Here is a 24,239-nt window from a genome sequence, read left to right on the forward strand (position 1 = left end):
TAATTTCAAATGGCTACACTTTTTAATGTTGGATTAACTGGAAACATATACAGTATGCCCTCAGTGCAAGTGAAGAACATTAAGTGAGTCTGACAGCCCTATGACTTGGGCTCACTCTATAAAAGATCATGTAAAATCGTGAGAGTGATTTTGATGGAGCATCCAATAGGTTACAGGTCCATGGGGGATCTAAGGTGGGAAATGAAAGCAGGACCATCAAAAAGAAACATCAAATTAAAACTCAACCACAAAAGAACATGTACAGGATATAACTAAAGTGCATTATGGAATTTAGTCAGCAGCACCGCGATACATTCACAAAATAAATACACACTTTCAAAGTGAAATAAATTATGGCAGAACAGTTCGAACAGATGTATTCAGTGAACAGTTTGTATCTAACTGTAAGTCCACAATAGTCAACAAATACAGAGCCAAACAAAAGTAGACCACTCAGCCTCCAAATTTTGTGAAGTTACATTATATTCAGGAAATAAATAGTTCCTCATATGATCTGCTTGTGCTCACAGCTGGATAGAGATGACAATATATGGCATCGTTTTAATGTAAATCAGGGTCACAGCGGCCTACAGATTTTCCAAATAAATATGGATCTATGAAGATGTTTTAAGATAGTTCGTGAAACTTCAGGAAGTATGAGATTGAAAATACAAACATAGTAAGATATTATAATAACAAGCACAATCTCAGGGCCATAATATGAAGTGACTGAGTCAGCAATGGGTCGAGTCTCTCAGATCACAGTCTAGTTGAACCTATTCAGTGTCTTAGTGCAGTACCATATAAAGGCTATTGGTAGTCTCTTAGCCTGGGTACTACGTCCTTCATGGCTCCTTTGTTGTGACAGACCGTGCCCGCCTCCGCTTCTTGTCGCTCTCTCTACGTCGGCCTAACCTCACCTTTTTTTTTCTCTTGGTGGCCACTTTAAGTGGCTGGTCCTTATAAGCCAGAGCCTTGTTGGTCTCCTGGGGCAGGTTAGGGCCCTCTCTGTCCAGCCTGAACCTTTCAGGGATGTTCTTGGTGCCCCCTGGGGGCTTCTCGTGTGGGACATTCCCACTGAAGGGTTGGCTCTGGGTTTTGCTCTGCACAGGTGGAGCTTGCTCTCCGGCTGTGTGCACCTCCTCCAGCAGTGTTTGCAGCCAAATACGACGCTTGAAATCCTGCAAGGAGCGGCTCTTGTCATGCATCAGCTGGGCGTGGCTCACTGACCTCCTCCTTAAAGCATGAAAGTGAAGAGACAGAGTCAAATCAACAAGGAAGATTACATAAAAGCATCCTTAAATGCATGAGAAAGGACCAGTACCCAGTTCACTTTTCTTTAAGTCTGTCAGAATTGTGTTAGATTTATGTTGTTGAGTTAACACCAACAATCTCACAATTGTCCCTTTTGTTTGTAATTTCATGTTGCACCACAGTGTTGAGTTTATGTGTGTTTAAAAATGGAGACAGCTGAAATTCAGTCAGGCACCAGGAAATCTCAATACAGTAGGTGGCAGCATAAACAAGTTTCTAAGAGCCATCACTAATCTGAGCTCAAGACCCAAGGAAGAGGCACAGTTGAAACACAGAAAACCTCCTCTACCTTAATTTAATCTTAATCTTTAAATCCAAAAAAGCAATTTTTCAAAAAATGTTGCTTCCCATGTTTAATTATTAACTAGTTCTTAATTGTTAATGTTCCAGGTTTGCATAAAATTGAATTACTATTCTAAGGTTATCAAAATAACTCACATTCTGTCACTAAGTACATCAACTGGTTTCCCATCAAGAGTCACTGGGGAGCACAGCAAGAACACAGCCAGACTCCACTGATGAAGCATGAATATTGAGCACATCCTTGAGCCTAAGATCTGAAGAACACAAGAAATACTATGTCAATCACTTCAAAGAATTAAGTTAAACTTTGTGTTATAATTTTCTTCAAAATTGTTTATCTACTATTCATTAGTTTATGTCAGTAGCAGCGTAGACAGCTGGAAAATGACACTGTTCCTGAGTATGTGACAACCTCAGATGGCATTATTTAGTAGAATAAACAGTTTTTTAAAGTAAAAAAGAAACTTAGACTTACATAGTGTGAATTTTTACAGTGAAGATCCACAGCAAGGCAAGTTCTTAAGTGATGATCCTCGTTGAAAAAATGTATTGGCAAATAATAAGAAAAAATTATTCAGAATCCAGATCCATTGGTGTGAAGGCAGCCTGGGGAAGTCCCCTGTCAGTCTGCTCCATTCATTTGCCTCCCAACAGTGCGCGCTGAGCTATTTATTTCTCCCCCAGCGTCGCAGTTAAAAGAGAGATAAAGATGGAAAGAGCAGCAGCAGCAGCAGCCCATCAGCTGCAGAGCTGCCACTCCACTCAGTCTTGCGATAATCTCATGAAGAGTAACAATGAAGCATCTTCTCTGGTGGCCGGAGCCGGAGAGCAGAGCTGAGAGGGTTTTTCAGTCCAGCACTGTGAGCGAGCTGTGTGAGTCTGTCTGAGAGAGACAGAGAGAAAGTCAAGCAGCTCTTTGGGTGAAGATGCAGGCACTACCTTAGCCCCTACCCATGAAGTCCAGTCCTAACACCCTCCCCAACCTCCCCACCCTCGCATCTCTCCCTCCCCCCAACCCTTCACACACACCTGCTGTGACAAGAAGGTGGCGCCCACACAACATCCAAACCACCACACAACAAAGTATACTCAACATCAGCTTGGAAAAAAATAAATTTTTTAATCAGTTTCAACTGATTATTGCTGTACTTTGTAAATAAAGTCTACAGATAGTTTCATCATAAAGAGGTCAGAAATGACAGGTGTTCACCAATGTAGGTAATCATGGGTTACCAAGCAGAGTGTAAAAGGGGAGGGGCAGTGTTACTCCAAAATAAACAGCCAGGCCTAACCACTTTCCCAAGGGAGAATGACCATAACCTCAGAGAAACCCAACCCACAGCCTCTCACTGCAGACCATTCAAGTCACCTCCACTCTGCCTCAGCAAACCAGCAAACCAGCTCACCACTGAATGGTTACAGTGGCCTATGAGGTATCTCTCTCTATTCTGCTAATAAAGAAAGTGGAGAGCTTTGCGTTGAGGCAGCCATATACAATCCCAGGTTCATGGTGTGTGTTTAGGTGATGAAACCAGACTGAAGCATCCAGCCACAATTTCACTGAAAATGTAATAAATACAAGCATTAAAGGTCAGTTGTCTAATGCAAGAGGTAGCTGTGGCTAAAAGTTCATGTATTTTTAGCATCACTTTGATTGACAGAGCACTACATGCCCACATGTAGTAGTAAATGCAACAAGGACAGGGCAGTTTTTTAGATATCTTGTAATGCTGTACAGCTGAACATGGTTCTTCTCTTTAAAAATCACTTAAATTACTTAATTTGTGATTTTGCATATACATGCTAATTATTGGATATAGTATTTCCATTTAGACATGTTGGACTTTTTCATTGAACTAGGAACTAAAATGTGATGTGTGTGATGTACAACATAAGTTAAGTTTATATCAAGACCTCATGAGGAAATCCTTGGTTTCCAACCAAGTAGGCATATCAGGTGTGTTTTAACAGGAAGCTTACTGTACTGTAGGTAGGCAATATGTGTAGGCCTATACTCTATGGTAAACATAGTACGAGACAGATGCATCCTCCTTGTTGCCCACAACAAAATTACATAGACCTGCTACAAGTTTTGAAAGCTCTGCCTATTTTCCTATACAGCTTCCCTGAACTCCTAGTCAGATGTGCACTGAACCTTGTGGCAAGCGCAGCTTAAATCGCATTGTGTTTGAAAGGGCCTTAAGAGTCTACAGCAGCCCTATTCAATTGGCGGCCCGCGGGCCAAATCCGGCCCCAAAGCGACCTCCCTGTGGCCAAACCAGCATACATAATCTGAGATATACAACAAAAGTAAACTACATGTATAGTGTATGGAAGCAGCTAAAGAGTGAACTATATTGTTTCCTTCTCATCTTTGTTGAGAGTTCACATGTGTTGTACTCATCCCCGGTACAGCGCAGCGTCCGACCTGCTGCCTCTCCCCTCCTCTGTGTGTCTGCAGAGTGTCTCCACTCCACATACACACACACATGCAAGCGCACACGGAGTGAAGTCAGCCAACTGAGTAGTGGACATTACCGTCGTTGACGACAACTACGCTTGTTAAGTAGGTAGTGCAATTAAACCTTCGCAAGTAAAAAGCCAATACTTTACCAACACACCGGTTTAATAAGCATAAACACGCAAAACACAATGTTATAATCTGTTCAGTCTCTCATCCACCGCAGCTGTGTTTTGGTTTTACACAGGCACAGCGCTAGTTCAGCTAATAGTTTATTGTCAAAAACAAGCTAAAGTGAAAGCTGTCTGTCTTTAGTAACTATTTAGCTTAGTTTGCCAGTACCTTAAAATATGGCACATTATAAACTCAGCTGCTGGAGACAGACCAGCCCTCCTCTCTACCTGCAGCAGCAGAAAGAGGAAGAGAAGGACAAGAGGGTCTGAGTTGTTGATTCTTTCTAAACTTCACTCAGTATTTTGATGTCAGGCTATGTCACATAGGCTATGATTTATTTGACATTTTAGATTTGTTCCTAGTGAGATATTAGTGACTTTGCTGTTGTAAATCCTGTTGCTGCTCTAGAAACTACATTTAGCCTAGTTAATAAAAAATATTAAAAGTTTTTTTCAAATAATATATTTTTTCAAAGGCAATTATTTAGTAATAAATAGGACTGATAAGAGCATAGTTAAAGAACTGGACCAATAAGAAGTACCAATACAAGTGTGTCAATAAAATCCTAATAATACCTATCCCAACTCGTGAGAAAATGTAGCCCGTCTCCATGTCCTGGTTTTAAAATCCGGCCCAATTGAATTTGTAATTGAATAGCCCAGGTCTACAGCTATGCTAGCGGCTCTGTGAGGGTGTACTTAGGCACAGCTGTGCTTTGAGCTAAATCCTAGCTTCAGAACTCTCACAATGACAATTCTAACAAGCCTTTGTTAAGAAAGTAAAATGTTTACCATGTGCACCATCTGAGTTAACATTAGCATTTTAACATTTGCTCATTTTTACTAAACAGAATATACAGCTGTGGCTGACAGGAATTTCTAGTGCAGTATTTGGTCAATTTAAGTTTTGACCTGATGGTGACGTCAGATGAAATGAGTAGGGATCACAAAAGTTGTTACAGTTCAAGGCAATCTGTCATATAGTTGTGAAGACATCTCACTCTGAACCACAAATTTGAACCACATGGTGGTAATAGATAAAAAGTCAGAGGATCACCAAATCAATAGGATTCATATACTGGGGACTTTGAATTTCTGTATATTTCATCACAATTTGTCCTTTACTTGTTGAGATATTTCAGTATGAATAAAAGTACTGAAGTACTGACATGCACATTTATGTTATAAATGCAGCTGCAAGAACAAAACTTATGTGAAAATGTTTGATTTTAAAGTGAACATATTGTAATTAAAACTATTCTAAGTATCTATTAACTCCCCACTACTCTGCCAGTAGTTCCTGTTCCTATCTGTGAGATGTCTCTTTTTTCTGACTCACTCTGTGAGTGTTTTGTCAGAGTGATTGTTGTTTGCAATGCTGTCTGGGCTGAGAGATGTTTTCTCTACTCTGCTCTGTGCTGGACTGCTTGTGTGTAACCATCATCTCTGCTTCTCACAGCAGAAGGTTTTGTTTACAAGTTTTGTGGTGAATAACAGGTAATGTACTCTCTGTGCCATCTGTGTGCATATATTAATAATAATGAAATTAATTTATAGGGCACTCAGAAAAATAGAGTACAAAGACATGAAATAACAGTGAATGATAAAAATACATGAGGGGCAAAATGAAAATAAGAATTGATGTGCTGTGATGCGCTATTGCTTCGCCTGGCTACAATTACTGCTGCCATGATCACTGGAAAGTCTGGGTGTGACACCCCTTATCAATGCTCTTCAGTTACCCCCAGCTCTCTGAAGATGCTATTAATTTGACTCTAACTGTGTGTGGCTGATGTTTGTGAATTGGAGTTTATTTGCAGTGAGGCTCATTTGCATAGAAAGGGGTAAATTTTGCGCCAAATAGCTCCAGAGCACCAAGATACCATATGTGTGGCAGCACAGTTAAGGTTGCATTTCACCCTTTTGCGGAAATTTTTGTCTTACTTCTGCAGGTTTAGTGGGCGCAAAAGGTCCCAATCCTTTGTGTGAATTTCGCCCCTTAGACTTTTTTCACTTTAAGTTCTTTCAGATTTTTGAGACTTCTAAATCTCTTTATTGCTTTCATTGCAATCATTTTGATTATTTTATTAGCCATGGAAAGCTCAGTATTGCATACCAACTATTTACCTGCTATTCTAAAATATATTAAAATAATTATTATTAACCAGTACTTGATCACTCTTTTTTATACGTGTATTGTGTTGTCATCATTAAACTGACTTTCAAATGACTAAAATCTTACATAAATTTAGAAACAGAAAAATGTTAAGAAAAGTGATACTGCAATGTTCCTCTTTCCACTGTAACATTTATACAATATGGATACACTGCATCTTGCCTTATTTGTTTGTGTTTTAAGATGAATGCCGTCCATTCGAACTCCTGAGTCATTTATGTGGTCACTGTACCTGCTCACACTGTTTTACTGGATGGAATAACTTGCATTTCTCTTCATGAATAAAACCCATAAATTACTTCTGTGAGAAGTGATGATTAGTAGAATCACTTCAGGCTAGACTGTAGACCAGTTGGTGGTAAATTACTTAATAGAGGGCTCAGTATTTTACAAGCAGGCATGATTCAATTCAGCAAGGGGTCCAGAGGGTTTTGGGGCTGGGACAAATATATGGCTATATGGCAAAACTCAGCTTTCCTCTGTTTCCAGTGAGTCTGCCCCAAACTTCCAACACTTTAGGTACTACTTTTGGTAGGGGAAAAAATACCTCATTTGATTCCATTCTGCAAAGAGTTTACCTGCAAAAAAATATGAAAAAAATCCCATTTCCTGGCAGACGGCAGTGTATGGAACGAGAGCCTGGAAAGCTGCTTTTGATTCATGCTAAATTGAACTCTCAACACAGAACAGTATTCCTGTCCGTTTTTCATTCTTTTCACACTGCACCTACTTCACATTAATACATACAGACCTTATACACACCCACCCATCCTATTTCTAAAGAATTTGTACCCTCATGTTCCAAGCATCCAACTCATACACACTCATTTCATGGAGAAAGTGTTCAGCAACTATTGTTGGATATGTTGTACCCATTCAATGTATTGGCCCACCCTGTTATGTCATAAGTCCTGGCTTTAGTTGCAGCAACAGTTCCTGCTTTTGTTGTGGCATTACATTCAGAGTCACTATGTACTTGGCATGTACATTCAGTTCTGTCTGTGCCAAAAAGTTCACTGTTAATTACTCAGTCACACTCTGGTCCTCTCACCGTTCTCTATTATTATGGCACCACGCCCCTTTAACTCTGAACACTGTCCCAGTTTAAGTGAAATTTGAACATAATGGCAAAGTGAAGACATGTACACTAAAAACATCCAATAACCTTTTTTTTTTAAATGTCAGTGCAGTTTCGGTTGAACATGACATTCAAACAACTTATATAACCCTTCAAATGTCATCTGTAGCCATATACTTAGCTGCAAAGAACAGAGTCAGAGGTTTTACAGTGTATTCGATAATGGTCCCTTTATGATGCAGTCAGGGCTTTGATAGCTTGGCCATTTGTTCACATGAGAACTTCAGGTTTGTTGTCCTGGAAAACCTCACTTGAAAAATGACTTCTGCAGAGTTACTTTTCCCTCTTAATGGTTTTTTAACGGTGAGTTACTGTACTGGCCGTTTCGGTTAGTTCATTTGAGGCTTTCTGTATAATGTTGTATTGTGGGCTTTGGGAGAGTTTTTTTCTAATCATTCACACCTACCAATCATAGCTGTCATGCCAGGAATGATCTTTATTCCTCTTTTACCTTCTTCTGGTTCAGCTATTTTCAACAGCTCTGCTACTTAGGCAGTGTTTTTATTAATAAAAGCTCAGGATGTCTGTTTTCTTTTCGGTTGGTGGTTTATTGGTGTTTAAAATGTGTCACTTTTTAAGAGCAGGGTTTGCTACATTAAACCTGGACACCATACAGTGACATCAGTTGAAGAATAGAGCACTTCATCAAATTTACTTTGGGAGACAGCAAAATAATGCATTCAAATACAGTAAACATTTAGCCTTTAACTGCAGTTGATATGCAGTGAATGTCAACTGACTTTGGTTAAATAGTGATTTATTTGGTTAGATGGAAAACTCTGGAAATCAATTGTCTAATCACTCTAAGTATGTGATAGGTATATGTGATTTTCAGGTTTTCAGACCACCTGTCATCACATGATCAAAGTTTCATACTTACTTGTAGTCTTGTAATGACAGCTGAGATATCTTTATGACAACTGAACAAACTCCATCTGCCAAGAAAGACAGTGAGATTGAAAGCTTCATAAAAAGCTAGCAAGAAGGTTTTGAGTTAGGATTTTTGGCTAAAAAGTATATTTTACATTTACTAATAAAATATTTATGAAACTTATACAAATATATAAATGGTTAAAGAAAGTCATGATAACATATTCTACATTTGTATTGTGACTATGATTCAATATATGACAAATAACAGCAGCAAATCCTCACATTTGAGCAGCTGTCACCAGTGAATATTAGGCACTTTTGCTTGAAAAATTATTGAAACAATGAATTGATAGCAAAATAGTTAACAGCCAATTAATTAGTTATATTACTTAATTATATTGTTTAAAGTATTCATAAAGAAAATTTCGCCCGATGTAAGCTGGGATTGGCTCCAGCCCCCTGCGACCCTGTATGCAGGATAAGCGGTTGACGATGGATGGATGGATGGATGGATAAAGAAAATCGTCAAAAATCCATGAGTTGCGTTGTTTATGATCCATCAATGACCAACCTGGATCCCAATGATACTGTGGATGTAGCTTAGTTATTGAGATAATGTATTTCTCACACCTAAAACAATAATGTTTAGTACCACATTTTACATTTCCACACCCATTGTATTATTACATACATTTAAATGTACAGGTTTGAGTTGATGTTTCCAACAGTAAATGCAGACTTTTAGGTTTTGAGCCACAATGCACAATGGACAGTTTAGTCAGGATGTCAGAGTAGGGTCACTGCTCCACACTTTAAGACGCATACATCCTGAACATTACCTAATTCCTGCTCAGGGTTACCCAAACACGCCCTCCTCCGTCACGCATTTACTTGATCTGAAAGTAGCTGCAAGATGTTTCTGTTTATGTTTCTGCTGCTTGATATATGATAATCCTCCCCAGGTAGCATTTTGTGGCTGATTTCTTATTTACAACTGGATTTTTTAAAATGTTAATCATAAATGTCAAGCTCATGGAGACAGTGAGTCGGCGAGGTCCTACTAGGACAAAAGCATGTTGTCCAAACTCAGTCTAGTGCGCAGGTACATTAAATCATTATTTTTCAGACAGGAAATATCTGCCATTGGACATTTTGCCTGTAAAATGTATTTCTAAGATGAAATGATTCCTGCCTGGTACAGCTCTACTCTCATCGTAGCTGGAGTCTTTTTACACTCATCTATTAAATGTTAGAGCTTGTTTCTAGTGAAAAAACGTAAATGTTGTTCATCTAACAATTAAGCTGTGTGTTTGATCATGTCGACGATTCAGAGCGATTCAAAAAGCAGAAAAACAAGTCCAAAGCTTGAGTCTTTGACCTGGCCTTATGAGGTGCCCACCACATTAGCATTTCTCTCTTGGCAGATGTTGATGGTGGGGTGTCTGACTATAGCCAGCCTCTCTGCAGAGGCCCTGTGCTCCAGGCTCTGGGGAACGGGATGGGGAGGGCTCCTTACTCACACCCCACCCCATCCCCCAAACCCAAACCACAAGCTGCCCCGTGTCTGATGCCCCCCTTTCACTGTCCTGACCTCAGAGGCAGACCCCAAGCCAGATGGACGCAGCCTGAAACCCCACACAGTCACCACACAGCCACCACCAATGGCTGCCACCCTCCTGCCCCTGACCTATCACCCAAAACATTACCATAAACTTCAGCCTGGCTGCCAAGCAACACACACAGCAGAACTTACAGTCAGACTCTGCACTGCTCGTCCATGTAAAGATAGCTCTGTCTGAGGGGAGAAAGTGGAGCTGGTGGAGAGGGGTTAGCGCCCTCAGTTATGATGGCATTTTACACGCGACATAAAACCTACTGTGGTGTTTTATGTTTTGTGGCTTGTGGTGATTCCGTGGCATTGCCTGTGGAACAGACTCCTGCCCGATGCAGCGTCCGCTGTTCAGTATTTGAGGCTGATGAAAAATGTGTCCGCCTGTGTGTGTGTGAGAACCCTTTTGAAACATGCCACAAGTCTGCATGCTCCATGTGTTTTGTTTTTTTTTTACTCAACAAATCGTGCCATTTCGCATTGCCTCAGTCTCGGCGAAAATTGAAGAATCAATAGAGGTCTGATTGAGAAGACCACACACACATGGTGTTACGGTAATAACGGGCTGAGTCTGTTTGTTTGCATAAGTGAAGAGCAGGCTCAAATCGTTAATGAGTGCTTTGCGTCCAGCGTGCAACCACAGCTAAGCCAATAGGTCAACAAGGTTGGCCAGACTAACCACTGTGGGTGGGTGTGTGTGAGTGTGTGAGAGAGAGAGAGACAGAGAGAGAGAGAGAGAGGCTGTGTGGACATGTTTTCTGCATGTCCTTGAAAAGTAAAAATAAATGTTTACATGCAAAGACTGAAGTAACATCAGAGTTTTTGAGACTTCTCTTGTTTTCCTTTACTCTTACATCATATATAAGTACTCGTTGTAATGTTTCTATATTTAACACCCTTCTATATTTACTTGTGCTCTGACACACAGATACTGTTTTGTTTTCCCAGTGAAAAAAAAATATATATATATATCTGAGACCTTTCAGTGAATATTTAAACACTGAAGAAAAAAATGCTTTAGTTAAAATTTCCAAATCGTTATAATGCACGGTGCAAGCCAAGTGCACTTCACAGACTCAAAGCTGATCCATTTACTGTAAATGAGCTTGTCTCTGTTGGTTTCCTGACCAATTACTGTACAGTGAACTTAGGTCCTGTATTTATTTATCCATATGTTATTTTAAATGGACTGCACTCAATGTACAGGCCTTGTTGAGCAGTCTTGTCCTCCCAGCCTACCCTGGGACATGCTAGCAGTGCTTGGCAGACAGACACGGATGCTGAAGGCAGCCTCTGGACAACTTTATCCTGCGTAGAGCGAGGCCACCCGCTTGGTGCTCACCAGGGCACAGTGACTGGCACGGCGTTCCCCGGCCTCCGTTTTTACCTCTCAGTTTTCTGCTTCTCCAAAAGAACTGGAGAACATTGTACACTTTTTAAAGCTGTGTGACCATGAAAGGATATCAACGCAAACCAGAGAATAGTTGGGATACAAAAAAAACCACTCCAATGAAAGGATTATTGAGTGAATTATATACATTTAACATGAGTTAAGTACGACAACAGTAAAAGTAATTTAAACGAAAAGTAAAAATTATATTTAGTAAAGACTAAATGGGTTTTAGCTTCCTCATTTAAGACTGGAGCTGAAACAACAGTCACAACAACAGATGATTAATAGATTACCTGATCGACACAAAAATAAACAGCAACTATTTTGATGATAGAATAGTCGTTTTTCAAGCAAAAATGCCAAATGTTTCCTTGTTCCAGTTTCTCAAATGTGATGGTTGGCTGCCTTTTTTTGTCTTACAGTGTGTAATAGCAATATGAGGTTTTTTGGGGTTCTGGGCTGTTGGTCAGAAAAAACAATCAATTTCATGACATCATCTTGGGCTTAAGGAAATAGTGATGGACATTTTTTAATATTTTGGGAATATACAGGTGAAACCAAAAGACAAGAAAAAAAATAACGAGATGAAACTGGGTCACTGCAGCAGCAAATGGGATACACAAATCAAAACACAGTGCAAATAAAGTTTTATGACTGTAGCAAAAGCAAATTTCAGAAGGAGCCACTTCATTGTTAGACTCACTCGTGCTAAATAGAGAAGGGATATGTCATGTTTGATAAGTTATTATTAATTGGTAGGGTTCAGTATGTGGTCTTGTTTAGCAGAACTCTGTTTATAAAATGAACTGTTAAATCTGCAATATTCAAAGATGGGACTTGTTATTTTATTGAAAATGTGTTCCAGTTGGTTTATAGAGCTAAAATAGTGAAATGTGGTGAACACTGACATCATGCTCTTTTACAGAAGGCCACATCTTTTGTTACTAAAAATTTCACCAAACACAGACAGACAGACATTTAAAATGACATGAGCTCGGTCAGTAATTTTTCCTGTGAAACACAATAAATGAGAGCAGCACTAAAAACGTGAGAGAGGACACTTCATGGATACAGTATGTACATCTCTTCAGATCGACACTAAAAATCAAGAGACTTGACAAGGAAAAAATAAGAACCATGTCCACTGTGAGGCATAATAGTTTGTGCAGCAAATATTTTCAGATTAATTTCTGTAAACAAGTACTTATTTTTGATAATTGAAATAGTGTAGCTATATCTGAAAATAAAGTAAAATGTCTGTTAAAAACAGACACTAAACAAAAATATAATATAGGCCTATCATATCTAATTAAAATCAGACTGATACTAAAATCAAGAAAGGAAAAATAAAAATACAATTTCTGCCTCCTCTGTGATTGAAAGGTCTGGCAGTGAAGTGGCATATCTTTCTAATAAAGGCAGAAATCTGTGTGTGTATGTCTGTCTGTTTGTATTTCAATTATGTCAAGAACCAATCATCCAGTCGACCTCACATATGGCGGGTGTGTGGCTGCAGACCCAAGAGGGTTGCAGTGTCGCATTTGGCGCAATTTGGGGTACACTAACAGGGGCGGGGCTTATATGCTCCAATGTGGTAGTTAATTGTTGAAAAGGAGTTATCGTTACCACGCAGGTTTGATAAACTTTATAAACGAACGTTAGAAGTTCTAAGGAAGCGCTGAATATCCAGCAGTATCTCGGCCATTGTCGTGTTGTTTCAGCTGTCTTATCAATGCTATAGGTGAAATTAATATGAGACGCACATTTTGAACAAGCACTTCACTATCTAAAAAGCGCAAGGAGGCGTCAGCAGTAATATAGTTGAATTTTACATTGAGAATTGTAACTTACATCTTTGTATACATCTGTAAAATTGTAACACTACAAGGATTGTGGTAGTATTGGGCAGGCTCAAGAACATGTACAGTAAATGGACACAACATATAGGTCAAACATCAGATTTTGTCCATGGAGCTGAGAAACTACACTAAGGTTGTGATCAGTTTGATTGTATTTCAACAAAGGCCACAGTATCAGATTCATGGATTGGTCCTTTAATATAGTTAGTAATGTTCCCTTTAAATCTTTACGATGTTCTGGTCTTGCGTTGACCTTTTAGTTGATGAAACTGGTTCTGTAATTCTGTGTGTTTCAGAAAAGTTCATACAGAGAAAAATATCCCCACCCTCTGAGCAAAAACTCTAAAATAACTTTTTCTTTCATAAATTGAAAACACGTGCTCAGCCTTGATGATGTAAATGTTCAAAAGTGTTAATTCACTAATGAACAGTGAGTCCATTAGACATTTGATTACATACCCTGGGCAGGAGATAAATCAACACTGAGTGTAATTCAAACATGGACTCTGGCCAGGTGGCTTTATTTTCTGTCCGACTGTGGTTTTCCAACAGTCTAAATCCATGAAACGGATTTGCTCACAACAGCCAACATATTTCTCCAATCTGCATCCCCTTGTAAAGCAAAGGAAGGAAGGCAGAGCTCATAACTGTTTGTTTTGTGCTGCCTACGGTCTCACAACCCTGTAACATAAGGCTAGGCTTTCATTGCTTTCTCCACTGCATGAGCAAAAGGCAATTAGCTTTTAAAAGTTTGTTTCGTAAGAGTTGTAAATAAAGCTGCTCTGATTCAGACCTAGAACCCCTTTCTCTCAGATGGGGTATGGGTTGTGTGGGTGGCTTTGGAAATACTGAGGCATGCTGAATATGTTTATATTACACTGTCCCCGAGGAGAGTTGAGCTTTGTGGTGCAGATGGATTACAGGGGGAAAAGAGCTGTTGTAGACCTTTTAAGTTCAGTGTTAATGGTGGGAGTGAAGTGGCTGTGTAGGTGTGATGTGTTTATTTCATAGGTCGCTGGCATTTCTGTCCACAACAATTAAGGGACAGGGGCAGTTTAAAGCTGCATTGATATCACATGACTACTTGTATGTAAAAATGATAATGTAATTTATGTGACCTGTCCAGCACCAAACAGCAGACAGACAAAATTAGTGACTAGCGGGTGGTGAACATAATAGAGCATTTAACAGCTAAAAAGTCAGACATTTCCCTTAAAAGAATTATTTGACATTTTGCGAAATATACTTATTCTCTCTTTTGCCGAGAGTAGATGAGAACATTTATACCATTTTCATGTCTTTCTAATGATTAATAAAGAACTTGCCAGCAGTTAGTTAGCAGTAGTTAGCTTAGCTTAGCTGAAAGACTGAAATACCCTGTCTCCGAAAGTAACAAAATCCACCTGTGAGCTCTAAAGTTCACTAATTAAGACTTTTTAAGCCATGATAGTCTTGCACATGGCCCGCCGTATAAACATTTGTTGTCTTTACACACAATTATTATGGAATAAACAAATGACATATAATGTATTAATTCATAGTTTTCAGTCACGTGACATGCGCAGTGACCTGGAGGCCAAAACAACACACCAAGATAGCGGCGCACCGGACTCCCTCATAGAGACGCCGCAAAAGCAGTTAAATTTTATTTGGATCACCTCTCAACTCAAGATAGATATGGACACAAACTACAAATGTTGGGCACTTCATGTCCAATCCATTTACAGCAACCGCTGCCGTATTTCCACTGTTATAAACCGTCAGGTTCCTGTCAGTGCTCGACTGTGGTAATGTTTACATTTACCTTGAAGAGAATCCCTCACCTAACACAGCCCAGGCTTGTCTTCTCGTTGATTAGTGCATCCGAAAACACAACAATCATCCAGCATTTTGGCAACGCAAAAGTAACAAACTCAAATTAAGTGTATCACTTGCTTTCTGGTTGGCAGGCAGCAGAAAATAACGTCTTTTTTGCCCTCCAAGGGAGTGTTTTCTTTGGAATGTGACGTCACCTGAAAACTATGAATTGTAAACTTTAGACATTCTGGAAGGAGGATTTTGTTATCTTTTGACAAAGCCAGACTGGCTGTTTCCCCGTATCCAAGTTTTAAGCTAAGCTAATCTATCTGTAGCTTAATATTTAGGCTTCTGTACTGATAGGAAAGTGGTATCAATCTTCTCATCTAACTCGGCAAGAAAATTAAGTGTATTCCCCAAAATGTGAAACTATTACTTCAAGGAGTTGGTGGAGACCAAAACAAAGCCAAAAGAGAGTGAATATCGCCCTTGAGTTCGTCAGTTGGCCAAAAGCACAGCTCAAATAAATGGTAATGTAGCTCCTCATCTACTTGATGTGTAAATATCTATTTGCTAATATGTTCAACAGAACAACTTGAAACAACACATCCTCATATCTAAACAAAATAAATATGTAGATTGTCAATTGTCCCAAAACAACATATATAACTGTTTATTCCCCAAAACAACAAATCTGACCATTGGAAAGTACCAGTGCAGCGACAGGCTACCAGACCAGAAGTATTTTACGTACTGCAAGTCATGGTCACATGATGTTAAACACATGGTAAATAATGTGTAACAGTTGCAGTTTGGTTCGGTTTAGGCAACAAAAATACATGGTTAGGTTTAAGAAAACATCATGGTTTGGGTTAAAATAAGGATTTGCGTAACTCATATGACTTAACTCACGTAATAAAAGTCACCTATGTAACGGTATTTAACTTAAAACTTTAAATAACGTGTGTTTGGATTCACACTGGTTTCTAACCTTTGTCTCCTAGACTAAAGTCCTGAATTTCTTTAACCTATCCATTTACCCAAGCCACATCTATATGCTAATTTTGGTGCTCTTTATAGTACGTCAATTGACTTTCACCCATGCTGCCATCATACGGCCACTAGAGGTTGCGGCTAAACAATAAACAGAAATAAGGGTCATAATAAGCTGCTGCATAATCAAGTTATATGGCTGTTTTTTTTCTGGTGAGGACGGGCTGACTTTATAAGGTGATAATACAATATGTGATTGTTATGTTTGCTGCCCCCAAAGGGACAAAAAAAAGTATTTTGACAAAACAAAGTCTAGAAAAGGATGAAAGTACATGGGGGGGCAAAAGCAGTAAAAGATGTTGATAGATTAATTTTAACACCTCCACAGCTGTAGATATGTGTTCTCAATCAGGACTTTTCGTGTAAGAGCACACCGGCCAGGGACGTGCACAGGGGGGTTGCTCTGGTTGCCCGGGCAACTGCCCGTTTGCCTTTCCTGACTCAAGTCGCCTTCCGAGAAAACAAAATAAAATAAAAAAATAATCGCGATCGCAAAGCCTCATTCACTTCCATTCAGTAGGGGAAGAGCAAACTCTGTTTAAGTGGCTGCACTGCTGCAGCGCTGCCTGCACGTCAGTCGATTCTGTTCCCTACCGGAATTCCTGTTTCCTTCCTTTATGCAATCATACTACAACAAATCATGCGTAGTTTTGCCCAGTTACCATACGTGATACGTACCAACAGAAGTGAATACGAGCTAGAAGCGCAACTGAATGTACGGGAAGCCAAAAGGTTAAAAAAGGATTGTATTTTTTTCCGAAATCTAAGCGTTTTTTTATTTAATATTTTATTAGAAGCGAGTTTTCCCCATCTGTCAATTCAATCTAGATTATTTATTTTCAAATAAAAAAAAAAAGGAAAAAAAATAAAAAATAATAATGATTAAAAAAACAATAAACAATAATATAAGGAACTCTTTTTCTCATATGTATTTTGGTGACATTTATATTGTTAATACATTTTGGATACTGTGTTTAGTGCCTTTTTTCAGGTCAGAGCAACTGCCCTTCAAAATTCCTGTGCACGTCCCTGACACCGGCTCTCTTCTACAGTAATGAACCACAGCGAGAGCAGTCCTGTGCTGTTTGGATGGGAGTGTGTGTGTGTGTGGGCGGGCATGCCTGAGGTTGCTGAGCTTCGGCGTTCTCCTCAACATTAATAAGGACTTCCTTCCTACCAGACAGAGTCAAACACCTGATCACTTACCAAGGAGGACATGCCCACGCATCCCTCATAGCTGGCAGCTTTCAGCCACTAATAAGGATCGGCCTGTGTTCTTTAGCTGCCCATCAATCAAAATGTTCACATGCCGGACTTCCATACACAAATCATGTTTTCTCTCCGTACTCCACCCGTAATGTGTGCAAGTGTGTTTACGTGTAAGTTCAGAGTTAGATATCATGGGTGGTAACTATATCAAGGGAGACAGAGCAAGAACTAATCCCTCTCTCTCTCACACACAAACACACACCACTTCAGAAATTACAAGTTTTTCTCCAATGGCAATAACATTTGGCTTCTTTTAAAAATGTCCAGCCAAGATACACCTGGTGAAATGTGCATTTTCATGATGTGCATAACCTCTTGTTTTTCCTTCTTAAATACCAGGTTTTGAAATGGTTTTTCCATAATTGAATTAGAGTGGCTAGTCACAACTGACTCAAGAACACCTCGACAGAGTTTTCAGCCCAGATGCTGTCAAAGAATCACTTGGCTGAAGTGATACCAAGAGTTGCTGAACAGAAAATTGTCGTATTTATAGGGCTCAAGATTTGTGTCAGAATTACCTCAGAGGTCTCAAGCGCAAAATGATGATTAAATTATCACTTTTCCCTTGATATTACATATGAAATCTCTACTGCAGTCCACACATGTTGGCTGTCATGAATCTGGCTATGTTCAGATTAGAGTTTCATGGTTCACATTTTGTAAATATACCTCCCACGAAGGTAATTTTTCAGTAGTAAGGGCTACTCTAGTCAGTTTGTGCTTAGCACAGCTAGCAGGGAACAAAATATCTTTCAAACTTAATCAAATCCTGTCCTTCACTCCTTCCGCTACAGAGTAAATTAGTGGTTTAGATATGATTATAAAGAACCAGTATCATCTGGCCTTCATGTTCTGTAAACAACAATATAAAATTAATGCAATACAAACAGTTACAGTGATTATACTTGTCCTATGTTGCAAAACAGACACACTTTATAACACTGTCAAGCTTAAGATTCTTTGGCTTTGTATTGTACCATTTACATGTTAACATAACTGTTATATAACAACCTATTTTAAGGTAACATTTAGCTGACGCTTTTATCCAAAGCGACTTACAATTGCTATATGTGTCAGAGGTCGCGCGCCTCTGGAACAAGTTCCTTGCTCAGGGACACATTGGTGTCTCACAGTGGATTTGAACCCAGGTCTCTCACACCAAAGGCATGTGTCTTATCTACTGTGCCATCACCACTCCTCAGGTAACACAGTACATTTACTGTGGTACTGTACTTAAGCACAATTGTAGGTGTTGATATTTTACTTGAATACCGTATTTCCATTTTTTTACCATAAAAATCAACTGATGTACGCTGTGCATAATGAAAGTATTTCACATAAAGTAGCTTTGTATCAATCTGTTGTTAGCACACATCATTCCATTAATTATTAGCATTTGTTTTTACTGCTCTGTCCAGGATTTTGATCTAAAATTAAGAGTCACTGCTGTGGTCAATATGTTATTAACATTTGAGCTTTTATTGTTTCTGTTGATTTCTGTCTGTTGCTTCTCCTGCTAAATACACAGTTTTTGTGGTATTTGTTCTAAATAATGCACTGTCCTCCAGTAGTACAAAAATCACTTCTTTTCTGGTGTTTCTCATTAAAGACCATTTCCTTACCTCAGTAAGCAGCAGTGTGGCAAACTGGACATTATGCTGTGAAAATGGAGTAGAGCTTCAAAGCCATACAAAGCTTAATGTATGTCAAATCCCTTCCATTTTTAACACGGAGCAGCCACCATTGGGACGGGTGCAGCTCAGGTGGTAGAGCTCATAAATCGTAGTGTTGATAGTTTGATACCCGGCTCTACCTGTCTACCTGTCAAAGTTGTCTGCCAAACGAATGTGATATAATGTCATGTAACATAGTCATCCTAAGTCTGACATTTGGCCTGCATTTAGGAAAAGCATTCAGTACCTTAAGTGAGGCTGATATTTCCTGTTCTCCACCTCTAAGAGCTGATAAATCAATATTACAGCAAAATAGAAACTTTTTTCCAGCAGATAACTCTCTGTCCAGAGAAACCTGGGCATTTTGTCACTTTGGAAAGCATTACAGATGACAAATATGACAAATAATTCCCTTTAGCTGTTTTAAGTTGCATAGTTAGATATGCCCTATTTGCCCCATGCTTGGTACTTCTACTCTATATGTTCAAGCTGAAACCACAAAACTCAGTGGCACTATCATAGACAAACAAAATAAATCTTTATCGCGCTCCATTTCCATAATGCAGTTTCTTTTTGAATATCCCTCTGTGTGGGTTTTCCACAGTACAAGTCTGAACAAATTCAAGCCCGGCTATTCTACAGTGCTAAGGTCCTCAGCTCTGTTTGATTAGGGCAACACACAGGAGGTCCACTGCCACGGTGTTTTCTTTACCTGGGCCCATAACTCTTAAAAACACACAAACACTTGGGTTGTAAATGACCTGTTCATCACACAGTGACAGGAGAGGTGATTCTGGACTCTTGGTGGGCCAGGTGTGCAGATCAGGACAGCTGTGCTGTGCCAAGACCTGTTGGCATTGCGACGCAGGACCATGGAAAGTTCTGGAATCTGTCGCTGCTGGCAGGGCCGAGCTCCTGAACGGGACTGGTGTTGGCTTTGCCTCCAGCTGTTTCTTTACAGACATGCTGAACGCCAGCAACAGCCAGGGGCCAAGATCAGCCCAGCGAGTCTGGCCACACACAGGCCACTTACACACACACACACATATATATATATATATATATATATATATATATATACACCCCCACAGTTATACAAGCACACACAAACAAAAAACAAGCATTTTCTGCAATAATACTGTCTCTGCCAGAGTAACAAAATGCAACATATTTTCACTGTTTTCTTCATAGTCCCATTTTCTTATCATATTATATTAGTATCATTATTCATTGAGTATTTTTGTGTATATATGTGTGTTTGTAGGTAGAAGTCATACATTTAAACAGCAGGCCAATCAGCTTTGCAGCACTGAGACCTTTCTGTGACTAATTATTTTACAGATGTTACTTTTTTCGATGAAAAATATATCCTTCCAGTTCTTAACTAATTATAATGCAAAAAATATATCCTTCCAGTTCTTAACTAATTATAATGCAACAATGTAATACACAATACTGTCCCCAGCTTAGTACTATCAGGGGTGCTTGAAACCTCTGATTGGGGAACCTTTGAAGGTGATGTCAGTGAATAATTGCTCTGTTGAAACAACCCCACCACAGAAAAATAAACTTTCCATCTTTTGTTTTCTTTGTGTGGTTGACGGTAATTCATTGAGTAAAGAGAAATGAGAGGGAATTCTTTTGAGGCTTTTGTTTGCTAATTCATTACGTTCTTGAGACCGGGAAAAGTGGCTGCGGAAATTAAAATTTATTGAAATCTATTTCAGTGGTAAAGTTGGCTGTGTTTCTTGGAGTATCTAGCCCTTTTTTCTTTTTTTACTCGCACACTGAGTTTTGGTCAATGGGGAGGTGACCTGCTTTTGTGGCTGGAATGTGTAGGTTTGTGGCCGGTGGAAACCTACAGTTAGAGGAACTGGTCATAATGGCAAAGTATAGACTGATCAGCAGTCTTTCATGTTTAAAATGAAAACACTGATTCTTATTCCTGCGGAAAAGTTGCAAGACTGCCAGTTTTGACTCGATGATAGGGTATTGCAGCATGAAGTGTATCCATCAAAAGCATCAGCAAGGGTTTCATCTTTTACATTAGATTCATTCAACAATAGTAAGGAAGGAATCCACCATAGAGGAAGATAAAATTTTACTATTATTACTATTTACTTCCAGCCTCCTCAGTTGTCCATCATGCTTTTCAGCTGCAAGACATGTTGTGTACTGACCCAACTCTCATGCTCTTTAAACCGGAAAAAACACTGTCATCATATCAGTGTAACTGTCTGTCCAAAGCAGAATTCATAACATTTTAAGGTACTCTGGGAAATGTAGGCCATCACTAAAGGAAGAATTAAATGATAGTAGGTAGTTTAAAGTGAGCTTATGTAACTTTTGCAGATACTGTGTTCATGTTATCTCAGAGTTAACTTTATTACTGTTTAAGAGCTCCTGAGCCAATTGTAAGTATTAGTATGTGTGCCTATTGGGCACATTTTAACAATTAATTGATCTAGTGAAATAAAGCCAATTCTTTTTCTTACTGTATTGACTGTGTTGTTTCCACCTCAAGCTGCTAGTGTTGCAGCACTGCTGTCCCTAATGACAGCCGAGCATTATAATGTGCGCATTTCAATGCATATGTGAGAGTGAAAATGAGAGCCTGTGAATGTGAAAAAATGATTTGGTTGCACCGGTTGTGACACTGGGGATGGCTGAATTTGCAACCAATGATGTTTTCAGTCAACGGCGAAGCTGCGGTATCAGTTGCTACAAGCTAAAAAAAAAAATGCTCATTTAAGAGTTATTTCTGAAAGTTGACGCTTTTTTCTCCTTGTCCCCTTTTATTATTTCTGGCTACTGCACAGGTAGGTGATATCGCATTCTTAATCCCGCCTACAAAGCTTTGATTGGCTAAGCTGATATTATGCCGTCAATAAACACTACGCCAGACATTCTTTGAATCGCTGAAAAAATGGCTATTCAAAGGTCTGGAAACAGGCTAATTTTGCAGGTTTCATTAAGTCAAAAACTATGCAATCATAACACTTAAGCAAAAGGAAATGCATTGTTAAATTGTGGTGACCTCCTGAACACACCTTCAGAAACTGTTTTTGCTGTTTTTCTCCTTTGCATTGTGTCACCAGCAGGTTCCATGTGTGCAAAGTTTCGCTTAAAGCTCTGTCCATCGTCCAGCAGCTCAATAGCCTGCTGAGATGAAGTATGACCTGACCGACTGAAAGACTTCCTCTTTGCTGTCCCTCTCACTGGGCACAGAGTGGGTGGATATGGTTAGCAGCAGTCATAACAGGCATTTTTCAAAACGAGCTTCATCTGATGACAAGCTCGGACATATTGAATGCCCAACAGTGTTTTCCAGTCCAAGTCTCTGATGATGCTGTCCAACAAAGACTTTGCTCTCCAACTATTTAGAGGCAGGAAATAGAAAAAAAATGTTTTTGGAAATGGAACAGACATCATCCAGGACGGCAATGTTATAAGCATCTTACACACCGCTGGACATGCACGGTTTCCTCAAGCTGCTACAACAATTTTCACTGAATTTACCCCAAATCATTATGTTGTCACTTCAATTTGAGTCTCACATATGGCATTATAGGTCTTAAAGCATGTGGTTACTACACTTATTACTTTACCAGAGAGTGTCCATCAACTTACAAAGCTTCACCAATAACCTAATTTCCATTTACTGTCCATTGTTGATTTTGTAAGTACATCTTTGCTTTCCATATCCGTAGTGACTGGCAGCACAACCCACCCATCTGGTGTCATTTTGACACCCGAGGTAGCCATCTTGTAAGTCAGAAAAAGTAAGAGCTATAGAAAGGTGACAACAGTTTCCCTCCTAGTTTACCTCCCTGCACCACACTGAGTCTGACAAGCTGCTGAAAAATAAGGCCGAGTCACATTTCAGCCTCAAAAGAATGTGCAGGGGCTGTGAGTAACCCTGTGGTCTGCCTCGGCATGTTTGGTCTGGCTCTTCATAATATCATGTAGTGTGCCATTGAGGATTGAGGGCATGAACACCAAAGAGAAGTGCCGAGGGCGTTTCTACTTTGGACCAAAATCGATGCCAAAACCTAATAGTAGCACTGTAATCAGTCTTCCCCCTAATATTAGCACCATGGCTTTTTTCTCCAGGGTGGCGGTTGGTGTGTTTGGCTCAGTGCATCCTCTTTGACCTTAAATTCAGTCCTGCGGCTTTAAAAAGCACCTCTTGGCATAATCAGCAGTCAGCACATTAATAAGATTCGACATTTACCGTGTATATGATTATTTTACCTGAATTTAATACAGAAGATACCAGATGATACCAATGATTTTCAAAAACAACCTCAATTTCAGTACTAATCCTTCTTAAAAGAAAAAACGGATTACTGAATTGATCCATTATGCCTCTCAGCATGTCAGATATATTAACTTCTTGAGCTACCTTGGCCACATGGTTTTATCATTTGAACTCCGTTCAGGAAATCTCATGGAACTGGGTTCACTTTTATCAAAACCATAAGTGCTGGCGCTGGCGGGCTGAAGCAGGTACTGAGAAAGAGTCCAGTTACACAGAGAAATAGATTGTGTGTCCTAAAATGAATGGACATGAACTTTAAGATAACTTGGTCACTGCTCTTCAAATCATGGCTGATATTCAATATCACCCCCACTGGCAATTGTTGCACCTCTTACCCTGCAGGGTTGCTTCTACTATTGCACCTGTGCTGAATTTGGAGGAAAACTCATATCCTTGCCCAAAAGAGAAAAGCCTGTCAATTAAACTAGAAGCCGGTCTCTGGTCAATCAAGCCACCCAGTATGCGCTCTCACTGTGAATTAAAATTAAAATTGATATCCCCAGCAAGGCCAATATTTTTTTTTCTGCCACTAAACGCCGGCGATTTATCATTCAAACATCCCAGGGTTTTGTGTAGGTACTTTTGGACCTCAGGTTCAGTGGGTTTGATGCTCAGCCAGGGACAATATCGAATCCATGCCAAGAGTCCAAGCTGTGAACGCTTGTCTGAGAGTTACCGTAAATCCTTCTGCTCGCACCGCTAAGAAGCTCAGAAAGCCACAGCCCTGCTATTTGCCACCCCTGTGGTCCTTACAGGTAGCCGCTGAGACTCCCCAAATTATGCTCTTCGTGTATAGGGGAGCAATGCAAGAACAGAGCTCAATGGAT

General features: G+C 39.6%; 1 protein-coding gene across 1 annotated transcript; it reads right to left on the reverse strand.

Annotated features, from left to right (window-relative positions):
* On the reverse strand, positions 1-2,515 carry LOC119893344 (parathyroid hormone-related protein-like). The gene is made up of 3 exons (XM_038705435.1): positions 2,093-2,515; positions 1,753-1,871; positions 1-1,236 (listed from the first exon to the last, which is right to left on the reverse strand). Exons 2-3 carry the CDS (start codon positions 1,854-1,856, stop codon positions 846-848), a joined length of 495 nt encoding a protein of 164 aa, XP_038561363.1. The 5' UTR covers positions 1,857-1,871; positions 2,093-2,515; the 3' UTR covers positions 1-845.
* Positions 2,516-24,239: the final 21,724 nt, after the last annotated feature.

This window comes from Micropterus salmoides, unplaced genomic scaffold (assembly GCF_014851395.1).
Source record: "Micropterus salmoides isolate LMB-PRFRI ecotype aquatic unplaced genomic scaffold, ASM1485139v1 Ms_hic_scaffold_8, whole genome shotgun sequence".
Lineage (NCBI taxonomy): Eukaryota > Metazoa > Chordata > Actinopteri > Centrarchiformes > Centrarchidae > Micropterus > Micropterus salmoides.

Coding starts and splice junctions, on each gene's coding strand:
- LOC119893344 (XM_038705435.1), bottom strand. CDS start 1,856: ATGTGCTCAATATTCATGCTTCATCAGTGGAGTCTGGCTGTGTTCTTG. Junction 1,237..1,752: donor GATGTACTTAGTGACAGAAT/GTGAGTTATTTT, acceptor TCATGCTTTAAG/GAGGAGGTCAGTGAGCCACG.